At 46.3% G+C, this 22,923-nt stretch overlaps 1 protein-coding gene across 5 annotated transcripts in view; it reads right to left on the minus strand.

Annotated features, from left to right (window-relative positions):
• The window catches only part of PNPLA6 (patatin like domain 6, lysophospholipase), a 73,706-nt gene that overhangs the window by 49,048 nt on the left and 1,735 nt on the right, over positions 1-22,923 (minus strand). For 4 of the 5 annotated variants that reach the window (XM_028711666.2, XM_028711664.2, XM_028711665.2 and 1 more), the window contains exons 2-7: positions 7,188-7,269; positions 5,734-5,802; positions 4,168-4,255; positions 3,955-4,037; positions 2,633-2,727; positions 1,274-1,414 (exon numbers count right to left, since the gene is read on the minus strand). In XM_028711666.2, the coding sequence (XP_028567499.2) occupies positions 1,274-1,414; positions 2,633-2,727; positions 3,955-4,037; positions 4,168-4,255; positions 5,734-5,802; positions 7,188-7,226 (515 nt within the window). In that variant the 5' untranslated portion in view covers positions 7,227-7,269. Of the gene's footprint in view, positions 1-1,273; positions 1,415-2,632; positions 2,728-3,954; positions 4,038-4,167; positions 4,256-5,733; positions 5,803-7,187; positions 7,270-12,324; positions 12,375-22,923 lie in introns of those variants that run through there. The other variant, XM_028711662.2, reaches the window with a different exon arrangement.

A 22,923-nucleotide genomic window follows, 5' to 3' on the forward strand; every position in this document is an offset into this window, starting at 1 on the left:
TTTAGAAAGAGTAAAAATTTCGAGGTCTTAGAACAAAGGAAGGAAGTCAATATGTGTATACGTACATAACAATTAGAATGATGATATGGTTTTATTTGTAGATGTGGGGGGTTTTTTGGTTTTTTTGTTTTGCTTGCTTGTACTGCTTTATTTTGGATTTATTTTGGATTCGATGTTTGTAATTTTTGTTGTAATTTTGCATTGAAAAAATAGATAGGATAGCAGTAGCAGCAGCAGCAGCAGCAAAGCCAAGGAGCTGGGGAGAGGATTTAGCAACCTGTTCCCCAGGCACAATTTCCTCTTCACGGTGAGGCTATATGCACATCCTCTATGAGGTGTGGTGAATGTGCACAAAGGCCACTTGTTAGGAACATTAATTCTTGTTATTCCCCACGCACAGCAATCCAATTCAAGCAAATTCCCTCCCTTCCCCGATAGGCATTTCTGTGTACTGTTCTAAAAACCAGGTCGTTGGAGTCTCTTGAGAGTAGCAGAAGCAGCAAGAAGAAGAATGGCAGAAGCTAGTAAATGGCCGCCCCAAATGCTGGGTGGAACTGACACTGCTCAAATCTACGCCAAGGAAAACAATGCAGGGAAAATTGAAAGCTGGAGATGTAACTGTTACTTCAGGGGTAGCCAAGATGGTGGCCTCCAGATGTTTTGGACTACAACTCCCATAATCCCTTGCTGGCTGTGGCTGATGGGAGTTGTCCACAATATGAGGAGGGCACCAAGTTGCCTGTTCAGCAGCCTCAAATTGGGAAGCGTTTTGGCAAAAGCTGAAAAACGGCCTCTCTCCAGCATGAAGCATGCATGCAAAAGCGTCCCCTTCCCCACCGCCATCATATTCTTATTAATTTTGTTAACTATATCACCATCTGGCTTCCTACATTCTGGTGAAGGGTTGTGGCCTGGCAACAGAATCCCGACTCTGTGGCAAAGCAGAGGCACGCTCTGTTCAATGGCTGTGCCAGCTGCCCAGGTACAGTGGTACCTCGGGTTAAGAATTTAATTCGTTCTGGAGGTCCATTCTTAACCTGAAACTGTTCTTAACCTGAAGCACCACTTTAGCTAATGAGGCCTGCCACTGCCGCCACGCTGCTGCGCGATTTCTGTTCTCATCCTGAAGCAAAGTTCTTAACTCAAGGTACTAGTTCTGGGTTAGCGGAGTCTGTAACCTGAAGCGTCTGTAACCCGAGGTACCTCTGAACTTCCTGTGGCTTCCCCCTTGACCTCCTATCCAGGTCACAACCTGAACCCCCCCGGCACGTACCGCACATTCTTCAGCATGTAGAGCACTTCCGAGGGCAGGTGAGAGTTGGCCACGTCAAACTCTGTGAGATCGGCTTCCAGGACGGAGGGGGGCGGCTCCTTCAGCTGAAGGGTGGGCAGCTCCTTCTTGATACGCAGGATCCTGAGCGGAGGCAGAAAAAGGCAGAGGTTCCTCAGAGGGATGGAAGGAAGCCAACTAACCAACCAGCCAGCTTCTTGTTCTTGCAAATAAAGACAGAGACTCCCTCCTTCCCTCTACAGTGGGCGCTCGGGTTGCGAACATGATCCGTGCAGGAGGCACGTTCACAACCCGCAGCGTTCGCAACCCGCAGCGCCACGTCTGCGCACGCGCAGGTCGCAATTTGGCGCTCCTGCGCATGCGCAAAGCGCACTTCAGCGCTTCTGCACATGTGCTGAAACCCAGAAGTAACCCGTTCCAGTACTTCCGGGTTTGATGCGGTGCGCAACCCGAAAACATGCAAAAAAACCAACTAATACACCCCTCTTCCTTCCATGCTCATTTTAGCTTTTGGGGGAATGTGCCAGTTTAATAATAATAATAATAATAATAATAATAATAATAATAATAATAATAATTGGGCAGCTCCCAATTGAGTGTTAAAAACAATACAACATTAAATATTAAAAACTTCCCTAAACAGGGCTGCCTCCAGATGTCTTTTAAAAATAGGATAGCTGCTTATTTCCTTGACATCTGATGGGAGGGCGTTCAACAGTTTTTAAGGCCTGAAAGAGGCGCTGGATTCACTCCCTCCTTCACACCGGGTCGTCTGCTTCATTTCTATATCGCTATCCTGCCCCGAGTTCACTGTGCCCACTTAGGAATAAACAACATTGCAAGTTTCAAGGCTCATGATGCATGCTCGCGCTCTCTCTCTCTCTCTCTTCAAGTTTCTAGTCCTCACAGGTGAAGGGAGCAAAGATGCAGAACTTGAAGGGATACAGAGGCATGTCCGAAGAAGGACCCAATTTGTGTGTTTGTGCAGGTTAACTACTTGCCTGCAGACTGCCTCACCAGAATGGTGCATGCTCTAGTTATCTCCCACTTGGACTACTGCAATGCGCTCTACGTGGGGCTACCTTTGAAGGTATCCCGGAAACTACAAGTAATCCAGAATGCAGCTAGACCAGGAATAGGCAAACTCGGCCCTCCAGATGTTTGGGGCCTACAACTCCCATGATCCCTAGCTAGCAGGAGCAGTGGTCAGGGATGATGGGAATTGTAGTCCCAAAACATCTGGAGGGCCGAGTTTTCCTATGTTTGAGCTAGACTTTGCCCAAATATGGCCCTTCGTTTCCCTGACATGTGCATGCTTTCTGCTCTAGCTGACCGACTCACTTTTTGGCAATGTTCAACATCTTGAGCTTCTTCTTCATGCGCGGACGGGAAGCAGACATGGTGGTGTCGACCAGAGAGGAAGTGGATTGAGAAACCTACCAAGAAAGGAAATGTGGTAAGTGGAAGGAGGAACCCTGCAGCCACCCAACCCTATATACCTGCTGGTGGTCTTTTGTTATGCACATTTACTAGCCAGGATCAAGGCACCTCAACGAAGGCTGCAGGTTACCCTCCCAAGAGCCATGCTTTGCATATCAGTTTCTCCCCTTGTGCAGGTATCTTGGGAACCACATGACGAATATCAACAGGAAGGGACTGATCCTGGCCCAGCCACACAAACACCCTCAACAGTCCCTGCTCCCACACCTGCCAAAGCCTTCACTGTCCAAGATATTTTTCTGAATAAGCAGACTGAAATTCCCAGGTGTCAAAAAGGGTTATTTATATAAGCCACTACTGCGGCATGAGTTTTGTTAGCCCCAAAATGGAAAATGAACGAGGTCCCAACCAAAGAAGAGTGGCAGCTTAAGTTGACAGAGTACGCGCAGCTTGCAGACTTAACATATAGAATAAGAGAACAAGAAGAACAGACGTTTAGAGAAGATTGGGAAACGTTTATTGAATAGATGGGAAATAACTGTGTACAGTTGAAAAAACTGACAGCGTTAAGATAAATTCAGCAGTGTAAATAAGTTATGATGGATGAATAATGGAATAATGAATTGTATCATTTCTGTAAAATATGCAGGGATTTATGATATGTAGATTAACCATGGAAAGAGAAGGGAAGTCACTAATATTTTAAGGATGTAAAAATGAGTACAGTCATAGCTCGGAAGTCAAACAGAATCTGTTCCTGAAGTCCATTCGACTTCCAAAACATTCAGAAACCAAAGCACGGCTTTCGATTGGCCACAGGAAGCTCCTGCAGCCAATCGGAAGCCTCGTTGGACGTTTGGGTTCCAAAGAACGTTTGCAAACCGGAACACTCTCTTCCAGGTTTGCGGCGTTTGAGAGCCAAAACGTTTGACTCACAAGGCGTTCAGGATCCAAGGTGGGACTATACTTTAAATTGGAAAACAGAAAATTTAATAAAAATTATAAGCAATAGCAGAAGGGCCAGAGTCACGGTGACCGGCCCAGACAACAGGAGGCTCAAGTAAGCTTCGGGATGCAGAGAAGCCATTTGCTGAGACGCCGCATAATTCCCCATTCCCAAGTCAACCAATTCATCTCAAAGAAGTCATTCTACCACTCCAGCACAACCATTCCATGCCACACACACACACACACTGTGGGTCCTGTCCCTTTCCTCCAATTACCTTGCGCATTATCTTCCTCCCGTAGAACAACACTTTGTCCCGCTTGCGAAAGCGATATTTGGGTTGTTCCTGGGCCTGGACCTCTGCAGGGAAGGGAGGAAGGAGGAGACCAAAGATCAGGTCAGGTCAGCAGGCCCAGCCCGGCCCCGCCTTGGCAAAAAAGCTGCCCACTGGCATGGCGCGCCCACTTCCCACAGCCCCATAGGAACTTACTCTGAAGGCGGAACCGGCGGATCAGCACCAGGATCAAGGCGGCCACAAGCAGCACGGAGAGCCCGACTCCTATCATGACACCCAGCACCTGTGGGGAAGGGTTAGCACCAAATTGGCGTGTGGGTTATGGCCTGCTTGGAAAGGTGGCAGGCTGGCACTCTGTGCCCGGCCACTGAATCACTTTACTGTGGGAGTCACTCAGGGCAGCCCTGTTCCTTTGTGCAGAGACACAGCCCAAGAGGCTCTACTGTTCTGGGCCGATGCATAGAAGATTCCAACCTTGAACAGGCAGCTGTCAATTATCCGTAGTGGGTGTGGCCCCGGGGGTTTGCCCATCACTGGAATTTACAGGTAAAGTGGGTTTGGGTGTGTGAGATAATTGCTTTTAACATCTACCTGCCCTGGAGAGCCAGAATGCGACTGGCCTTAGGAAGCCACATGGACCGCGAAGCTCACCAGTCCAAACCTCTTCACTGCCTTTAAAATGCAATAGCAGGATAATAATTTTGTGACTAAACGGGCATAATTTTAGCCTCCAACGAGGCGAGTCTGTTTTCTTGACGCTGCTGCTAAATGCAACGAAACAAGCCTCTGGCGCCCGTCTCGGCACCCAGAATCTAGCTGCGGTGTGTTTAGCAAGCCAACACTGTGGGACGCCCCCCCCCCCCAATTCAGAGATCTTCTTCTCTTCCTGCTTATAGGAAGGTATCTGAGATTCTACTGCTTTGACAGGCTTTGAATTCTCAGCAATAGATGTTGCTGATTGAAGTGTGTTTAAATCTGGCTTATTCCTTATCTTGGAGACCATTGTAAGCAGATGAAAACACTAGCAGGGTTGCAATAACACTTGCAATGTAGTAAGAACTATGGAGACAATGGCGTTTTAGCAAAGATGGACTATTGAAAAAGATGCAGTAGAGAAGGTTTGATAATGGGACCCATGGAGGAGGAAGGTGGGAAGTCCAGAGATTCAGAGGAATTTCTCAACCGTTGATGTGTATGGTTGTATTGCTATAATTTTTTATATGTAAAATCAAATAAAAATATTTCAATAAATAAATAAATCTGGCTTATTCCAGGGCTGTTTTCTGAGGTGCTTCAAGTGGCTTACTCTGAGATTATTTTTATTGGTTGCTTTTATATTGGACTTTGATTAGGCGTTAATGGTTGGGTCACCAACTTGCTCAGAGAAGCAAGATAAAACAAGCAAACAAAGGCATGGCACTTTGCTTTTGTCGTGCAAGAGCAAATATGGTGACAGTTCCCACATCTACCTTATAAGGTGAGGAGGTGAAGCCCAGAATCCGCTTTCCAAAGGACTGAAGAAACAGATCCCTTTCCTCAGAATTACACAACCCATCCTCTAGCAGTGTGTGTCCCTCCCCACTTAGTTTGACACCCATGCAAAGAGGTGTCTGTCCTTGGCAGCAGGAAAGCACAGACCAATCTTTCCTGGTGTCTGTGCTAGGAGGCGGTTTTGTACAGGTGTGCCGCAGGTGGCAGCACCCATCACATACCTCCCCGAGGCAGACCCCCAAAAGTGTTCTCTGTCCCCTCTCTACTCACCATGCTGGCCTGCAGCTGATCTGCCACAAAGAGCTTGACGTTGGAAAGTACAGCGGTCAGGGTTGCATCCTGCAGTGGGAGAGGACATAGCAGACACTGAAGGGCAGGATCAAGGATGGAGGACTCCAACGCAGAGGAGGGGGAAAGAGATTAGAGGGCTTCCTGGGGCAGCAGGTATAGGCCAGGTTGTGGCGGGTGTTTCAAGGATATAGTTTCAAGGATATAGAGTGCCTCACTTGTAGCTTCATAAATCATTTAATGTGTGAACACAAATACAGTGGTACCTCTGGATGTGAACGGAATCCGTTCCAGAGCCCCGTTCACATCCTGCAGCAAATGCAACCCATGTCTGCGTGTGCGCGGGTCGCGAATCGCCGCTTCCGCGCATGCGTGTGACATCATTTTGAGTGTCTGCGCATGCGCGAGTGGCGAAACCCGGAAGTAACCTGCAGAGCGCAACCCGAAAAAGCTCAACCCGAAGTATGACTGTATGTTATTAATATTGCAGTTGCTGTATATGGAATTATTATTTTGACTGGAATGTAACTGAAATTAATAAGATTTTGGAACGCAGAAATAAAGAAAATCATCACACCATCAATTCTAGCACGTGGGGGGCCAACTAAATTATATAATTTGGTATTTGAATGATTGGTATTAGTAATTGTATTATAATTTGGCATTGTTATAATGAGGCTATTAGTGGACTGTAATTGAAAACTAATAAACATTATTATATAAAAAAGATTGTTTCAAGCAGTCATGCCTAAGTTTCCATTCAGCTCACACAAGAAACATTCCTTTGACAGCAACTAAAGGGTAAAGGGACCCCTGACCGTTAGACCGTTAGGTCCAGTCGCGGCCGACTCTGGGGTTGCGGCGCTCATCTTGCTTTATTGGCTGAGGGAGCTGGCGTACGGCTTCTGGGTCATGTGGCCAGCATGACGAAGCTGCTTCTGGCAAACCAGAGCAGCGCACGGAAACACCGTTTACCTTCCTGCTGGAGCGGTACCTATTTATCTACTTGCACTTTGAGGTGCTTTCGAACTGCTAGGTTGGCAGGAGCAGGGACCGAGCAACGGGAGCTCGCGGGGATTCGAACTGCCTACCTTCTGATCGGCAAGCCCTAGGCTCTGTGGTTTAACCCACAGCGGCAACCGCGCCCCATTAATTAATTAACTAGGGCCCCATTAATTCCCAAGGCCTTCAAAAGAACAGAGCCAACCAACAAGCAAAAATAATGTCTCGGTCTAGAAGCAAAGCTTTTTCTCTACACAGAAACAGAAACTTAACAGGGATAAAGGAAAGCTGCAAAATGGATGGATGGGCAAATTGCAGGTGGGAAAGCAGAACAGCTCTAGCCCATTCTTTTTATTATTAGTATTATTATTATTAAAGATTTTCTTGATTTACAAAAGTGTGTGCAATGTCTCTCTCTCGTTTTTTGGTGTTACCTCTTGCTCCTCCTGTGGCTCTGATTCACTCTGCCCCATGACGGCTATCGATGTCGCTTCCAGGCCCAGTGCATTAAGGACCCTGCATACAAGAGAAACATTTTATATAGCACCCAGGACAATATAAAATGTGTTTTTCATGTAACTGGGCTTGAAGTCTTGTACATTTAGTGGGAGAGGAATCGAGGTGGGCCGGTCAATAGTGGTGGTTCCACGGCAGACACCGCTATGGCTTTCCAGGGAGTAAGAGCATGTCAGAGCAGGTCGGATCAGGGTCCTGATGATCAGCACAGGTGGTCAACACATTGCTACTGCTGGCTTCACTTGAACTCAGGGCCCCAAAGGGACAGGTGACACCCTCATTCATCCAAGACATTATTTTACAAACTTGCAGGCTGGGATCTTTCAAGAGAAGAATGAGGCTTGATTTTAGGTCGCCAATATTCTGTCTAGCCTGCGGGCCACGATGGGCGACACATATGTAAGCAAATTGGTTCCACAACCTCCAACATTAGACCAGAGAAAGATGAGTTGTTTTTCTACGTTAAGAGAAGAATGATTTCATAGGGAGCATGATGAACCTCTGAGTGATCTGCTAGCACACCTTGCCAAAGAAGTATTGAAATATCGGTTACAAAAATATTTGTTCTTTATGGAACATTGGGCTGTGTTCAGCATAGCACCAAGAAGCATTTGCACAAGTGGAAAAACTTCTGCTTGTACTACAAGACTTTCCCCTGATTCTCCCCTCCCCTGTGCTCCCCCAAATCTCTCTGGAGAAGATTTGGGTTCAGCACGTAACAGAGGGGCAGGGTTTGGAGTGAGCGTCCTGTGGCACACATTTATTTCTTTTTTTAAAAAAAGTTTGTTTATTTATGTTTTACAATCAATTTAACATTTCAAAATTTGACTTCCTTCCCCCTCTTTTCTGCAGTTCCTTAAAATTATTTTAAAAATATCTTCTGCTTATTTATCTATTGCAAATATATACAGTGGTGCTTCAGGTTACAGACTCCGCTAACCCAGAAATAGTGCTTCAGGTTAAGAACTTTGCTTCAGGATGAGAATAGAAATCGTGCTCCGGCAGCGCAACAACAGCAGCAGCAGCAGCAGGAGGCCCCATTAGCTAAAGTGGTCTTCAGGTTAAGAACAGTTTCAGGTTAAGAACAGACCTCCAGAACAAATTAAGTTCTTAACCTCTGTACTCATATAAAACTGCAGGTTATTACATTAATCCTGCCAATGTTCTTATCTGTTTATAATTGATCTGTAGATATTCAATAAACCATTTCCATTCTTTTACAAAAAGTTTGTTATATTGATTTCTTATTCTTCTGGTAAGTTTCGCCATTTCTGCATATTCCACAAGTTTTCATATCCATTCTTCCTTTCCTGGGACTTCTGCTTCTTTCCACTTTTGGGCAAGTAGCATTCCTGTCACTGCAGTAGCATACATAAATAAATTTCTATACAGTCGTACCTTGTTTTGCGACTGGGATCCATTCTGGAGCCCTGGCCGCTAGCCGAAAAGGACGCAGGGCAAAGCGCAGCGTCTGCGCGTGGAGCACAATTTAGCACTTCTGTGCAAGTGGCAAACCTGGAAGTAACCCATTCCAGTACTTCTGGGTTTGCCGCGGACGTTCGCCGGAATGGACGCTAGACAAGGCAGGTGTTCGCAGAGGTATTACTGTACAATTTAGGTAGTTCTGTCTCCACAATTCCCAAATACTTTTGGGCACATTTATTTAATTATCACCCACTGCCTGGGATCCTCCGCCCTCAAACCAGCCAGCAGGTGTGTGAGTAAAGAAAAGCCAAACTTTGCCACAGGACCATTTGCAGTGCTATCTGGGCCAGTGCTAGAGGGAGCAGGAAGAGCTCTCCAAATGACAGGGATGCAGCAGCTGGAAAGGAGAGCTCCAGATGCCTCAAAATTAATAACAAAGCAGGAGAGGAGGAGGGAGAACTGCCTGTCAGGCAATATTTAGGCAGGGAAGGTCTGGCCTGAGGAGAATCAGGTCCATCGCTCAGGAGAGGAGAGGAGTGTGGGTAGCAGGTGAAGGAATCAGAGTGTCTGGAGGTGGTTGGAGGATGAATGGCTGCTAACAGATTGAGGTTGAATCCTGACAAGACAGAAGTACTGTTTTTGGGAGACTGGAGGTGGGCGGGTGTGGAGGACTCCCTGGTCCTGAATGGGGTAAGTGTGCCATTGAAGGATCAGGTACGCAGCCTGGGAGTCATTTTGGACTCTCAGCTGTCCATGGAGGTGCAGGTCAATTCTTTGTCCAGGGCAGCTGTTTATCAGCTCCACCTGGTACGCAGGCTGAGACCCTCCCTGCCCGCAGACTGTCTCGCCAGAGTGGTGCAAGCTCTAGTTATCTCTCGCTTGGACTACTGCAATGCACTCTACGTGGGGCTACCTTTGAAGGTGACCCAGAAACTACAACTAATCCAGAATGCGGCAGCTTGACTGGTGACTGGGAGCGGCCGTTGAGACCACACAACACCGGTCTTGAAAGACCTACATTGGCTCCCAGTACGTTTCCGAGCACAATTCAAAGGTGCTGACCTTTAAAGCTGTAAACGGCCTTGGTTCAGTATACCTGAAGGAGCGTCTCCACCCCCATCGTTCTGCCTGGACACTGAGGTGCCTTCTGGCGAGGGCCTTCTGGCGGTTCCCTCACTGCGAGAAGCCAAGTTACAGGGAACCAGGCAGAGGGCGTTCTCAGTAGTGGCACCTGCCCTGTGGAACACCCTCCCACCAGATGTCAAAAGAGAACAACAACTACCAGACTTTAAAAAGACATCTGAAGGCAGTCCTGTTTAGGGAAGCTCTTAATGTTTGATACATTACTGTATTTTAATATTTTGTTGGAAGCCACCCAGAGTGACTGGGGAAGCCCAGCCAGATGGGCGGGGTATAAATAATAAATTATTATTATATTATCATTATGAAAGACAGGTCCCTTCCTTCCCATTCTGAGGCTACTGAGGAGGAAGAACTGGGAAGAGAGGCCTCTCAAAGCTGAAACCCCATTTCACATTTTTAAAATTTCAATTGTCACCAGCATCTCATTCCTTTCACACTAGCAACATGACCAAACAGAGTCCTTGCCACTCAATTTCCCATTTCCTGGGAAATGATATACAATGAATTGAAAAGGATAGGTTTTATTTTTATTTTTTTAAAAACACCCCAGAAGTCTTTCTTTTGGTATTTTTATAGACAAAACTACCTAAATTGTACAGAAATTTATTTACGTACACTACTACAGCAGCAAGAATGCTACTTGCCCCGAAGTGGAAAGAAGCAGAAGTCCCAGTAAAGGAAGAATGGATACAGAAACTTAGGCAATATGTGGAAATGATGAAACTTACTGGAACAATAAGAAATCAAGAGAACAAGCTTTTTATTAAGGAATGGAAATGGTTTATTGAATATTTACAGATAAATTGTAAACAGATAAGAACATTGGCAGGATTATTGTAACAACCTGCAGTTTTATAAGAGTATATATTTAAAGTGGATGAATAAATGAGCAAATTCAATGAATTTGGATATGCAGAAGTCATTTCAAAAATTAATTTAAGGAAGTGCAGAAAGAGGGGAAAGGAAGTCAAACTTTGAAATGTTAAATTGATTGTAAAACTAATTAAATTGTATAAAATTGAAAAGTATAAATAAAAACTTCCCACTCAAAATGATTAAAGTAAATCCCTGTATTAGATCTGACAACAACAACCAGTACATGCAATGACAAAACAGGCCATGTGCCAATAATACACGAAAGGCAGGATACTCCTGGACCTCTTGGTGGCTTTTGATCCCAATGATCTCAGCTATGGGGCTGGGGTCTACCATTCTGAAGTGGCTCCGAAGGTACCCAGCGTGTAGATTCCAGAAGCTGATGCCAAAAGGCTGCTGCTCTGCTCCATAGCTGCTGGGTTAGAGGGAGCCGGAAGATTTCATCTTGGCTCCTGTGCTTTTCAATCCCTACGTCAGGGATGAAGTACCAGCAAGCTTGAAGCTCTACCATCCCTAGCCATTGGCCATGCTGGCTGGGGCTGATGTCGGGTGGCAACTCATGGCATCAGGAATGCCAGTGTTCCCGCTTCGGTCTACTTTCAATTCTGGGACCCTACAGACCTCCAGATGTGGCTGGAAAGGCAACTCCCATCCCCCCAAAAACGATGCATACGATTGACACTGGGCACCCACTCTCTTGCTTCCAACTTCTGAACTCCAAGAGGCAGGAGAAATTCTGAACTAGTTGGTGGTAGGTTTGGACCAGACGAAGATGAACAAGATGAAACCTAATAAAAAAATTCCTTCCAGTAGCACCTTAGAGACCAACTAAGTTTGTTATTGGTATGAGCATTCGTGTGCATGCACACTTCTTCAGATACCTAATCCCTTCCAAATGTATTAATGCCCTTCTCAATGAAGGTGAGGATTTGCCATTTGCAGAGTTCTCCTGCACCTGGATGCTCAGGTAACACCAGCGGCCACGTATATACGTATATCGTCTTCCAAAGCAACTACTCTATTCTGTACTTAAAAATGGAAAGGGTAATGGTCAACAAAAGAGGTTTAAAGACTCTCTCAAGGCAAAGCTAAAAAACATGTATTATAGACACTGACAACTGGCCTGCGAGCACTCCAATTGGAAAACAGACTTTACCAAAGGTGTCATGGGCTTTGAAGATGCTCGAACTCAGGACGAAAGAGAGAAACGTGCTAAGAGGAAGGCATGCTTGGCAAACTCTCACTGTGATCAACTCCTGCCCGGAAACCTATGTCCCCACTGTGGAAGGATGTGTGGATCCAGAATTGGCCTCCACAGTCACTTACGGACTCACTATTAAGACTGTGTTCATGGAAGGCAAACTTACTTGGCTACAAGTGATTGCCAAAGAAGAAGACGACTCCACATAAGACAATGCCCAGAGCCACAAAGACAAGACAAGGTGGCGAGCGCTGCACAGTGGGAGCCAACACCATGTGCCTACTGACCCACAGGAATCTGGAGATCAATAGTCACTGAGTGTGCCTTCCTCAGCAGTCACACAAGAACCCTGCTCTCCCACTCTGGGGGAACATGATGCGCACATGCGCGCACACACACAAAGCACTTACCTGTCCTGTGACGTGGAGGCAAACAAACAACAAATGCTGGTATTCAACAAGGCAGCCAGCCTACAAGAGAACCTCCTCAGGCAGTTCCCCTGACCACAACTTGTGGGGAACTTGCCCACCCCCCAGCAGATTTTGAATTAAAGCTGAAATTTCAGGAATGGTCCATTCTTGCTCCTCTTCCCTGATCAACAGGCCAGCCAGCAGAAGTCACACACTGTGTCTTTAGCCGGCTTCCCGGTGCAAGAGCAGGGTCATGTTCTCCTTCTGGCATGTTTCACAATAGCGAGAGCCCAAGGCACAGTTGCTTCATGCCCAGGGATTGCAGCATCGGCAAACTGCTCCTGCTCCAAGACAGACATAAACCTCTTTTCTCCTCTGGGGCCAGCCTCGGAAAGAGACAGAGGAGGTGGACAGACGCTCTAAGGAGTGTAGCTGTGCTAGCCTCAGGCAGCAGAAAGGCACGGGACTAGCCAAGGGTTAAACCACATTGCTCAGATGAGGCAACAGGAAAACAACATCCTCAGCTGGCAGTGCTAAACAGGGGTTTCGTACAGAGCCCAGCTTCTGCCGGAAGCTCAAAGCATGAATATGCAGCTTCCATAGACCACGTCACCAAGTGGGAGACAATTACTATTGTAGTGCAGGAACCACCCACATTCATATTCTAGGAAGAAGAACCATTAAGGGATGAGGACTCCTCAAACTTGCCCTCACGTGTTTGTTGGGACTTGCTCAGCGCAGGCACGGAGGGCCAGACAAGAGGCAGCAGCTCATTTTTTCAGAATTCTCGATGACCCCCCACCCACACAGTAAAAGCAACACAAATCTAACTCAGCATGGATGTGGCCACTGCTATTTAGACTGCAAGCCTATGAACGCTTGGCTAGGGGGAAGCCATACTGAAAACAGTGGGGGCTTATACAATGCTGAGGACTGAGGCACCACCCAGTTACTGCTGACTGGTAGTATAAAGTAATATTGCAGGATTAAACAGACAATGGGCAAAAACGTGGTGTAAAACAGGATGCAATAAGTTCTTTCTGGCCAGAGGACACACACCTATGGTAACGAATGCAGAGAGGTTGTCTCCCTATTCCCAGGTGTCAAAAAAGGTTGTTTATGTATGTATGCCACTACTGCGGCCCGTGTTTCGTTAGCCCAAAAATGGAAAACGAGCAAGGTCCCAACTAAAGAAAAATGGCAACGTAAACTGATGGAATATGCACAGCTTGCTGACCTAACATATAGAATAAGAGAACAAGAAGAACATACATTTAAAGAAGACTGGAAAATGTTTATTGCATATATGGGGGGGGGGAATTGTGTACACTTGAAAACGTTGGCAGCATTAAGATAAATTCAACAGTGTAAACAAGTTTGGATGGATGTACCGTATTTTTCTGTGTATAAGACTATATTTGTTCCTAAATTTTTTGAAGTTTAAAATTGTTGTTGTTGTTGTTTAGTCGTTTAGTCGTGTCCGACTCTTCGTGACCCCATGGACCAGAGCACGCCAGGCACCTCTGTCCTCCACTACTTCCCGCAGTTTGGTCAGACTCATGCTGGTAACCTCGAAAACACTATCCAGCCATCTCGTCCTCTGTCGCCCCCTTCTCCTTGTGCCCTCCATCTTTCCCAGCATCAGTGTCTTCTCCAGGGAGTCTTCTCTTCTCATGAGGTGGCCAAAGTACTGGAGCCTCAGCTTCACGATCTGTCCTTCCAGTGAGCACTCAGGGCTGATTTCCTTAAGAATGGATGCGTTTGATCTTCTTGCAGTCCATGGGACTCTCAAGAGTCTTCTCCAGCACCATAATTCAAAAGCATCAATTCTTCGGCGATCAGCCTTCTTTATGGTCCAGCTCTCACTTCCATACATCACTACTGGGAAAACCATGGCTTTAACTATACGGACCTTTGTTGGCAAGGTGACGTCTCTACTTCTCAAGATGCTGTCTAGGCCTGTCATTGCCCTTCTCCCAAGAAGGAGGCGTCTTTTAATTTCGTGGCTGCTGTCACCATCTGCAGTGATCATGGAGCCCAAGAAAGTAAAATCTCTCACTGCCTCCATTTCTTCCCCTTCTATTTGCCAGGAGGTGATGGGACCAGTGGCCATGATCTTCGTTTTTTTGATGTTGAGCTTCAGACCATATTTTGCGCTCTCCTCTTTCACCCTCATTAAAAGGTTCTTTAATTCCTCCTCACTTTCTGCCATCAAGGTTGTGTCATCTGCATATCTGAGGTTGTTGATATTTCTTCCGGCAATCTTAATTCCATCTTGGGATTCATCCAGCCCAGCCTTTCGCATGATGTATTCTGCATATAAATTAAATAAGCAGGGAGACAAAATACAGCCTTGTCGTACTCCTTTCCCAATTTTGAACCAATCAGTTGTTCCATATCCAGTTCTAACTGTAGCTTCTTGTCCCACATAGAGATTTCTCAGGAGACAGATGAGGTGATCAGGCACTCCCATTTCTTTAAGAACTTGCCATAGTTTGCTGTGGTCGACACAGTCAAAGGCTTTTGCATAGTCAATGAAGCAGAAGTAGACGTCTTTCTGGAACTCTCTAGCTTTCTCCATAATCCAGCGCATGTTTGCAATTTGGTCTCTGGTTCCTCTGCCTCTTCTAAATCCAGCTTGCACTTCTGGGAGTTCTCGATCCACATACTGCTTGAGCCTTCCTTGTAGAATTTTAAGCATAACCTTGCTAGCGTGTGAGATGAGTGCAATTGTGCGGTAGTTGGAGCATTCTTTGGCACTGCCCTTCTTTGGGATTGGGATGTAGACTGATCTTCTCCAATCTTCTGGCCACTACATATTGAGTGTAGCACCTTAACAGCATCATCTTTTAAAATTTTAAATAGTTCAGCTGGAATACCATCACTTCCACTGGCCTTGTTATTTGCAGTGCTTTCTAAGGCCCATTTGACTTCACTCTCCAGGATGTCTGGCTCAAGGTCAGCAACCACACTACCTGGGGTGTGCGAGACATCCATATCTTTCTGGTATAATTCTTCTGTGTATTCTTGCCACCTCTTCTTGATGTCTTCTGCTTCTGTTACGTCCTTACCACTTTTGTCCTTTATTATGGTAATCTTTGTACGAAATGTTCCTTTCATATCTCCAATTTTCTTGAACAGATCTCTGGTTCTTCCCATTCTGTTGTTTTCCTCTATTTGTTTGCATTGCTCGTTTAAGAAGGCCTTCTTGTCTCTCCTTGCTATTCTTTGGAAATCTGCATTCAATTTCCTGTATCTTTCACTATCTCCCTCACATTTTGCTTGCCTTCTCTCCTCCGCTATTTGTAAGGCCTCGTTGGACAGCCACTTTGCTTTCTTGCATTTCCTTTTCATTGGGATGGTTTTCGTTGCTGCCTCCTGTACAATGTTACGAGCCTCCATCCATAGTTCTTCAGGCACTCTGTCCACCAAATCTAAATCCTTAAACCTGTTCCTCACTTCCACTGTGTATTCATAAGGGATTTGACTTAGATTGTATCTTACCGGCCCAGTGGTTTTTCCTACTTTCTTCAGTTTAAGCTTGAATTTTGCTATAAGAAGCTGATGATCTGAGCCACAGTCAGCTCCAGGTCTTGTTTTTGCTGACTGTATAGAGCTTCTCCATCTTTGGCTGCAGAGAATATAATCAATCTGATTTCGATGCTGCCCATCTGGTGATGTCCATGTGTAGAGTCGTCTCTTGTGTTGTTGGAAAAGCGTGTTTGTGATGACCAGCTTGTTCTCTTGACAGAACTCTATTAGCCTTTGCCCTGCTTCATTTTGATCTCCAAGGCCAAACTTGCCAGTTGTTCCTTTTATCTCTTGCCTCCCTACTTTAGCATTCCAATCCCCTATAATGAGAAGAACATCCTTCTTTGGTGTCACTTCTATAAGGTGTTGTAAGTCTTCATAGAATTGGTCAATTTCAGTTTCTTCAGCACCAGTAGTTGGTGCATAAACTTGGATTACTGTGATGTTAAAAATTAGGGGTCGTCTTATACGTGGATAGTGCATTTTCTTTATTTGGAGTCCCCCAAAAAGTCTTATACATGGAAATATACGGTAGAATCATAGAATCATAGGGCCATCGAGTCCAACCCCCTGCCAAGCAGGAAACACCATCAGAGCACTCCTGACATATGGTTGTCAAGCCTCTGCTTAAAGACCTCCAAAGAAGGAGACTCCACCACACTCCTTGGCAGCAAATTCCACTGTCGAACAGCTCTTACTGTCAGGAAGTTCTTCCTAAAATAATGGAATACTGAATGGTATAGTTTAAGTAAAATATGCAGGGATTTAAGATATGCAAAATGAACCCTGGAAAGAGAAGGGCAATCATTGATATTTTAAGGTTGCTTAAATTAATATTCTAAATTTAATTTTAAAAATATATTAATAAAAGAGAAGTTGCCTCCCCAAGATCGTGGCAGACTTCCACACATGGGCTGTGGTCAGTATAGAGAAGCAGTGAATGAACTCAATTTGAAGTGAAATAAGAAAGCCTGCCCTTTGAAATCTCTTAGTTCTAGCCAGGAGGCAGCCTCCTTTTTCTCCCGATCAGAGACTCAGATTCGGGTGGGACAACACAACGATATACCCATTCCCACCTACACCCTCTCCCTAGGGGAAAGTGATGATGTGGAGAAGGCTGGGAGAAGCAACTTGGTTCTCAGCAGCACCCAAGTCTGACAGTTAGCCAGGACACAAAATAAGCCCGGATGGGGCATGGGGGAACCTGGTGAGAAATAACCAGGATTAAATTAAACAAAGCCAGTGGGGGGGGGGGGGGACAGGCAGCTCCACTGGCAGCGCTTACCTCTCCTTCCAGTTCAGGGGACAGTCATGCTAAGAGATAAAGAATAAACCAAAGACTCAGGGAAACTGCTTCAAGGAATAGTTGGGGGGGACACTAAAAGGCTGCGGAGCCTTACTGTGGCTTAGAACGTTACAAATCCTGCTCACTTCAATGGGGCAGGCACAGGACACACCCCTGGCAGAAGGACCCACATCTGGCAAGTCGCTGGAAACCCATTTTGGAAAACAATGGAGGAAACACACCAGCTGCCCTGTAGGCACAAACAATAGGAAGCCTGGAACCAGAAAGGACTGATGGATTGCAGTGAGCGTGTTAATGTCTGACTTGGCAGAAGGCCAGGCAGAGAGACAGCTAAGAGGTCCTGGGAGGAAGCCAAACACAACCATTTATATCCAGTCATCCTCTTTTCATCTGGGATGGGCAAGGGTGGAGCTCGTCCAATCAGTTCTGCTAAAGGCAAAAGTCCACTGAGAGGGAGACCCAGGAACAATCGAGCTTTGCTGTTTTGTTTTCTTTGCCCGGCGATTGACTGCAGATTAGAACCCCATAGCCTAAGATTGGAAAATGTATATTGAATATATTGGGGGGAAGGTTGCAAAAACGTTGAAAACATTGGCAGCATGAAGATGAATTCAACAGTGTAAATAAGTTTGGATGGATGACAAAATGGAAAGGTTTGGTTTATGTACAATATGCAGGGTTTTATGGTATACAAAATGGAAAGCGAAGAAGGGAAGTCATTGATATTTTAAGGATGTTTCAATAAACCACTGAGCCTAGGGCTTGCCGATTGGAAGGTCGGCGGTTCGAATCCCCGCGACGGGGTGAGTTCCCATTGCTCGGTCCCTGCTCCTGCCAAAGTAGCAGTTCAAAAGCACGTCAAAGTGCAAGTAGATAAATAGGTACTGCTCCGGCGGGAAGGTAAACGGCGTTTCCATGCGCTGCTCTGGTTTGCCGGAAGCGGCTTAGTCATGCTGGCCACATGACCGGGGAAAACTGTCTGCAGACAAACATCGGCTCCCTTGGCCAGTAAAGCAAGATGAGCGCCGCAACCCCAGAGTCATCCGCGAGAGACACACACACACAAATCCCATACCCAGACAGCAAAAAGCCAAAAGATGTACAGGGACCCCTATGGCCATGGCTTTGTTTTCTCAAACATCCAGTGGCTCGCCATGCTCTTGAAGCAGGGCAGGGAGCAAGAAGGAAGATGAGGAAATGGGAGCCTCAGGGGCTGTTGACACAATTCAGGAAGTTATCCTTCCAGAGAACTCCTGGCTGCGTCAACCTGGCCTCTTCAGGGACATCGCCAACAGTGCATGTTTACTCAGAAGTCAGTCCCACTGTGTTCAGTGACGCTTACTCTCTAGTAAGTGTGTTTGGGAGTGCAGCCAACACACCCGTCTCTCTCTCTCCAGCGGGAACAAGCAAACCCTGCTACTGCTGGGTTGTGTGTTGGAAGATGAAAGATGCTGTGTGTTGGAAGACAAAGAACCCAGTTTGTCGACTCTCCCGCACAGCCTGCCGAACATGCAAAACAAAGCAGAGGTGGAGTGAGTTCACAAGCGCTTAGCTCGGGGTTACTCGTTCTGTAAGTTCTTGCCCAGAACAGCAGCTCTCATGTCCTAACATCCTCATGCGCACCTGCCAGGGAATTTCACTCGGCTTCTGTGGGTCACCACGCCTTATACCTGGAACATTTTTGCCTGGCGCCTAAAGGTGTATAATGATTTGTTTGTTTGTTTGTTGATTGAATTTATATACTGCCCTATACCCGGAGGTCTCAGGGTGGTTCACAGAAAAGATCACACTATATAAAATAAAAACAATAACTCAATAACACCCCCCTAAAAAAGAGCCTCATTTTAAAAGAGCATAGGATGTTGATCAGGTCAACCAAAGGCCTGATTAAAAAGGAACATTTTTGCCTGGCGCCTAAAGGTGTATAATGAAGGTGCCAGGCAAACTTCCCTGAGGAGAGCATTCCACAGACGGGGAGCCACTGCAGAGAAGGCCCTGTTCTCATGTTGCCACCCTCTGGACCTCTCGTGGAGGAGGCACAGAAAGGAGGGCCTCAGAAGATGATCTCAGGGTCCGGGTAGGTTCCTATGGAAAGAGGTGGTCCTTGAGGTATTGCAGTCCTGAGCCATTTAAGGCTTTATAGGCCAAAACCAGCACTTTGAATGTGAGGAGGATTGGGGGAACTTTTTCCGGCCCAAGGGCTGCCTTCCCTCCTGAGGCAATACTTTGGATGGAACTCTCACCAGTGAAGCAAGAGCTGCATTCCAGCCATACAAAAGTCAGAGGTTTCTCTGCACATCACACTGGCCTCTGCCCTGCCCTTCTCCATACAGGAAACTAGAAGCACAATCACAGTTACAAGAACACACTCCAGCCAGGCTAAAGCATCCAAGCAAGGCTGGTGATGACTGTGGCCTAAAAAGCCCTAACGCAGGACTGGACACAAAGCCTGAGGGTCTTGGCCCCTGGGCTAGAGAAAGGAATTTCCCTTGCACAGCCGTACAATGACACCAGGATGAAGTCATAAAGCTCTTTTTCTCTTCTTTCTGTGCAAAAGCAGAAGGAATCCGAAATACCCTCTGGCAAAGAAATCCAATCACTGTGGACGCCAATTCCTGCTTATCAGACGGCACTTGCTGATCAGAGGAACTTGAGAACACCAACCTTCGGGTCAAGCCAGTGATCTGGAATCAACGCCAACTTGCCAGCTTTTAAAATCCCAAAGCACAGAGAGGATTCAGGGCCCCAGCTTTATGGATTTTGGTTTATTCTTTCAGGTCCGTCTCTTAGCTCTTGTAATGTATGAAGGGGCCTGGAAATTCTGAGCCTGCAAAGGGGCCCACTGGCAAGGGGAGAATTGGGGCCAGAGGATGCACAGTCCGCAATGACCCCCCCCCTCGCACTCCTTTGAGTGTCAAAGCTGCTGGGCAACAATGCAGGTCAGCTAGGACAGGCTTCCTCGAACTCGGCCCTCTAGATGTTTGGGGACTACAGTTCCCATCATCCCTGACCACTGGTCCTGCTAGCTAAGAATCATGGGAGTTGTAGGCCAAAAACAGCTGGAGGGACGAGTTTGAGGAAGCCTGAGCTAGGAGGTTGCCACCACATCTTAAAAGCTCCTGGGATAGGAAGGCCCCAGGAGATCCCTGTCAACAAGCATCATCTCCACCCCAGGTTACTTCGTGCAAAAAGTTCACATGGGGGAGGAGGGAGGCCACTTTTGTAGGAGGTGGCAGCCGTCTGTCTCGAGAGACAATGGAGTGTGCCTCTGGGGGTGAAGCCAAATCGCTGTGTTAAAAGCACTGAAGTGACCTCCAAGGGGTGCAAGCCTGGGCAGTGTGTCTGGAGGTCTTGGGCTGCCCAGACAAGACTGCCGCCCCCCCCCCCCCCGGTCCAAAGGAAAGCAGAGCAATGCATTTGGTACCAGTCTGGCTGCAGGAGTTGCCAGAAGGAGGCATACAAGGTGCCACCCAACTGTCTTAGGGACTCCACTCCAGATTTTTTGTAGTAATAATAATAATTTATTATTTATACCCCACCTCTCTGGCTGGGTTTCCCCAGCCACTCTAGGCGGCTTCCAACAAAGCACTAAAATACAATAACCTATTAAACATTAAAAGCTTCCCTAAACAGGGCTGCCTTCAGATGTCTTCTAAAAGTTTGGTAGTTATTTTTCTCTTTAACATCTGGTGGGAGGGCGTTCCACAGGGCAGGTGCCACTACCGAGAAGGCCCTCTGCCTGGTTCCCCTGAACTTGGCTTCTCACAGCGAGGGAACCGCCAGAAGGCCCTCGGTGCTGGACCTCTGTGTCTGGGCAGAATGATGGAGGTGGAGACACTCCTTCAGGTATACTGGACCGAGGCCGTTTAGGGATTTACTCCTTTTCTTTTCCTGAAGATATCCCACAAAGCAGCAGAAGTTTAGGGTCAGAGTTGTCCTTCTCCTAGATGGGCTACCCTTCCCAAGCAGAAGAACCCCCATTTGCCCCTCATTGAGGTGTAGGCAACATTTTCTGCATTCCCTCCTGGGCAACTCCCTGCAAAGGCTGTACATACCACTAGTACAGGCATCCCCAACCTTCGGCCCTCCAGATGTTTTGGACTACAGTTCCCATCATCCCTGACCGCTCTTCCTGTTAGCGAGGGATCATGGGAGTTGTAGGCCAAAACATCTGGAGGGCCGCAGGTTGGGGGTGCCCGCACTAGTAGGTGGACCCCAAACTGGCAGTGAATGAGGAAAGGTCCAAAAGTTGGCAAGACTGCAAGGGAAGAGACATAATGCTCAGGAATTGATTGTGCACAAGGCGCTTTTGACCTTAATCTGAGGGCTGCATTAAATTGGAGAGCTGCCCAGGTCCCTGTCCTGAATTTGGATTAGATGACCCTTAGGGTCCGTTCCAGTTCTACAATTCTATAATCAGGAGTGTAAACATCTATCATAAAATGTAGTGTCAGGCATGGAAATAAGGAATCTAGAAATCTCAGCTTTCTTTAAAGAAAGGAAAAACAACCTTTTGTCCTTATAATGGCAGAGCCCATTTCAAAGTGTGCAGTCTATGCTTGGTAAACTCTTGAACACCAAAAGGCTTTATTGCCACTGCCCCTCACTGGGACTTGTGGAAGAGGAACAAATTGTGGAAAACGAGCAAATGCATGCCAGCGCAATTTGTACAAATGTTTCGGATCAACCCTAGAAATAAACAACTGTCAGATAATGATCACGCACCTGTTTAACACACCTTAAACAGGTAACCAAAAAACCAGCGCCACAACAACTTCACAACAGTATGCAGAAGGAGGAATGGAATCCCTGAAAAAGATTCCCCAAGGCAGCCTTCTAGATCTCATTCACGCAGAAGGAAACCTCGATAAGTGTGGGGACAGTTTGTGCACATAGCCCCTGGGTACTATTAGGGCAAGGACGTTCTCCTCATTCAGCACAGGTACCCAGTTCCTGCCTTTCTGTCTTGTAATAAAGTTGTATAAATAAATATAAATATAAATACCCACCCTGCCCTGGGATCCTTGGGTGAAAGGTGTTATAGAAATTTAATTAATTAATAATAATATACCCCCTGATCATCAACAAATAACTACAGTGGTACCTTGGGTTAAGTACTTAATTCGTTCCAGAGGTCTGTTCTTAACCTGAAACTGTTCTTAACCTGAAGCACCACTTTAGCTAATGGGGCCTCCTGCTGCCGCCACGCCGCCAGAGCACAATTTCTATTCTCATCCTGAAGCAAAGTTCTTAACCTGAAGCACTATTTCTGGGTTAGCGGAGTCTGTAACCTGAAGCGTATGTAATCCGAGGTACCACTGTATTATTATTATTATTATTATTATTATTATTATTATTATTATTATTATTATTATATCACCTTTTATCTGAAGATCACAGGGCAGTTCACAACATGAAAATACAAAGCGAGAACACAAAATGCCTAAGAAAAAAGAACCAAAACAAAGACCAACCGGTAACCCCCTCCCCCATCCCGCAAACACATTTAAAAAGCCGTAGAATGTTAATGAGCCCAAGGCATGATTAAAGAGAAAGCTTTTTTTTGCTTGGCAAGTCCTCCAAGACTGACAACAGGATGGCCTGGGAGGATCCACAGTGTCCTCAGGGTAAAGTTTAATCGCCAGCCCCTTGAGTTGTCAATCTTAACCAGCCTCCCCTGCAAGCGCACGTTAATTTTCCTACCAATGAAAACAAGACACTGGGTATTTATTTACTTACTTACTGCATTTATATCACTCCTA

The sequence above is a fragment of the Podarcis muralis genome, chromosome 17 (assembly GCF_964188315.1).
Source record: "Podarcis muralis chromosome 17, rPodMur119.hap1.1, whole genome shotgun sequence".
NCBI lineage: Eukaryota > Metazoa > Chordata > Lepidosauria > Squamata > Lacertidae > Podarcis > Podarcis muralis.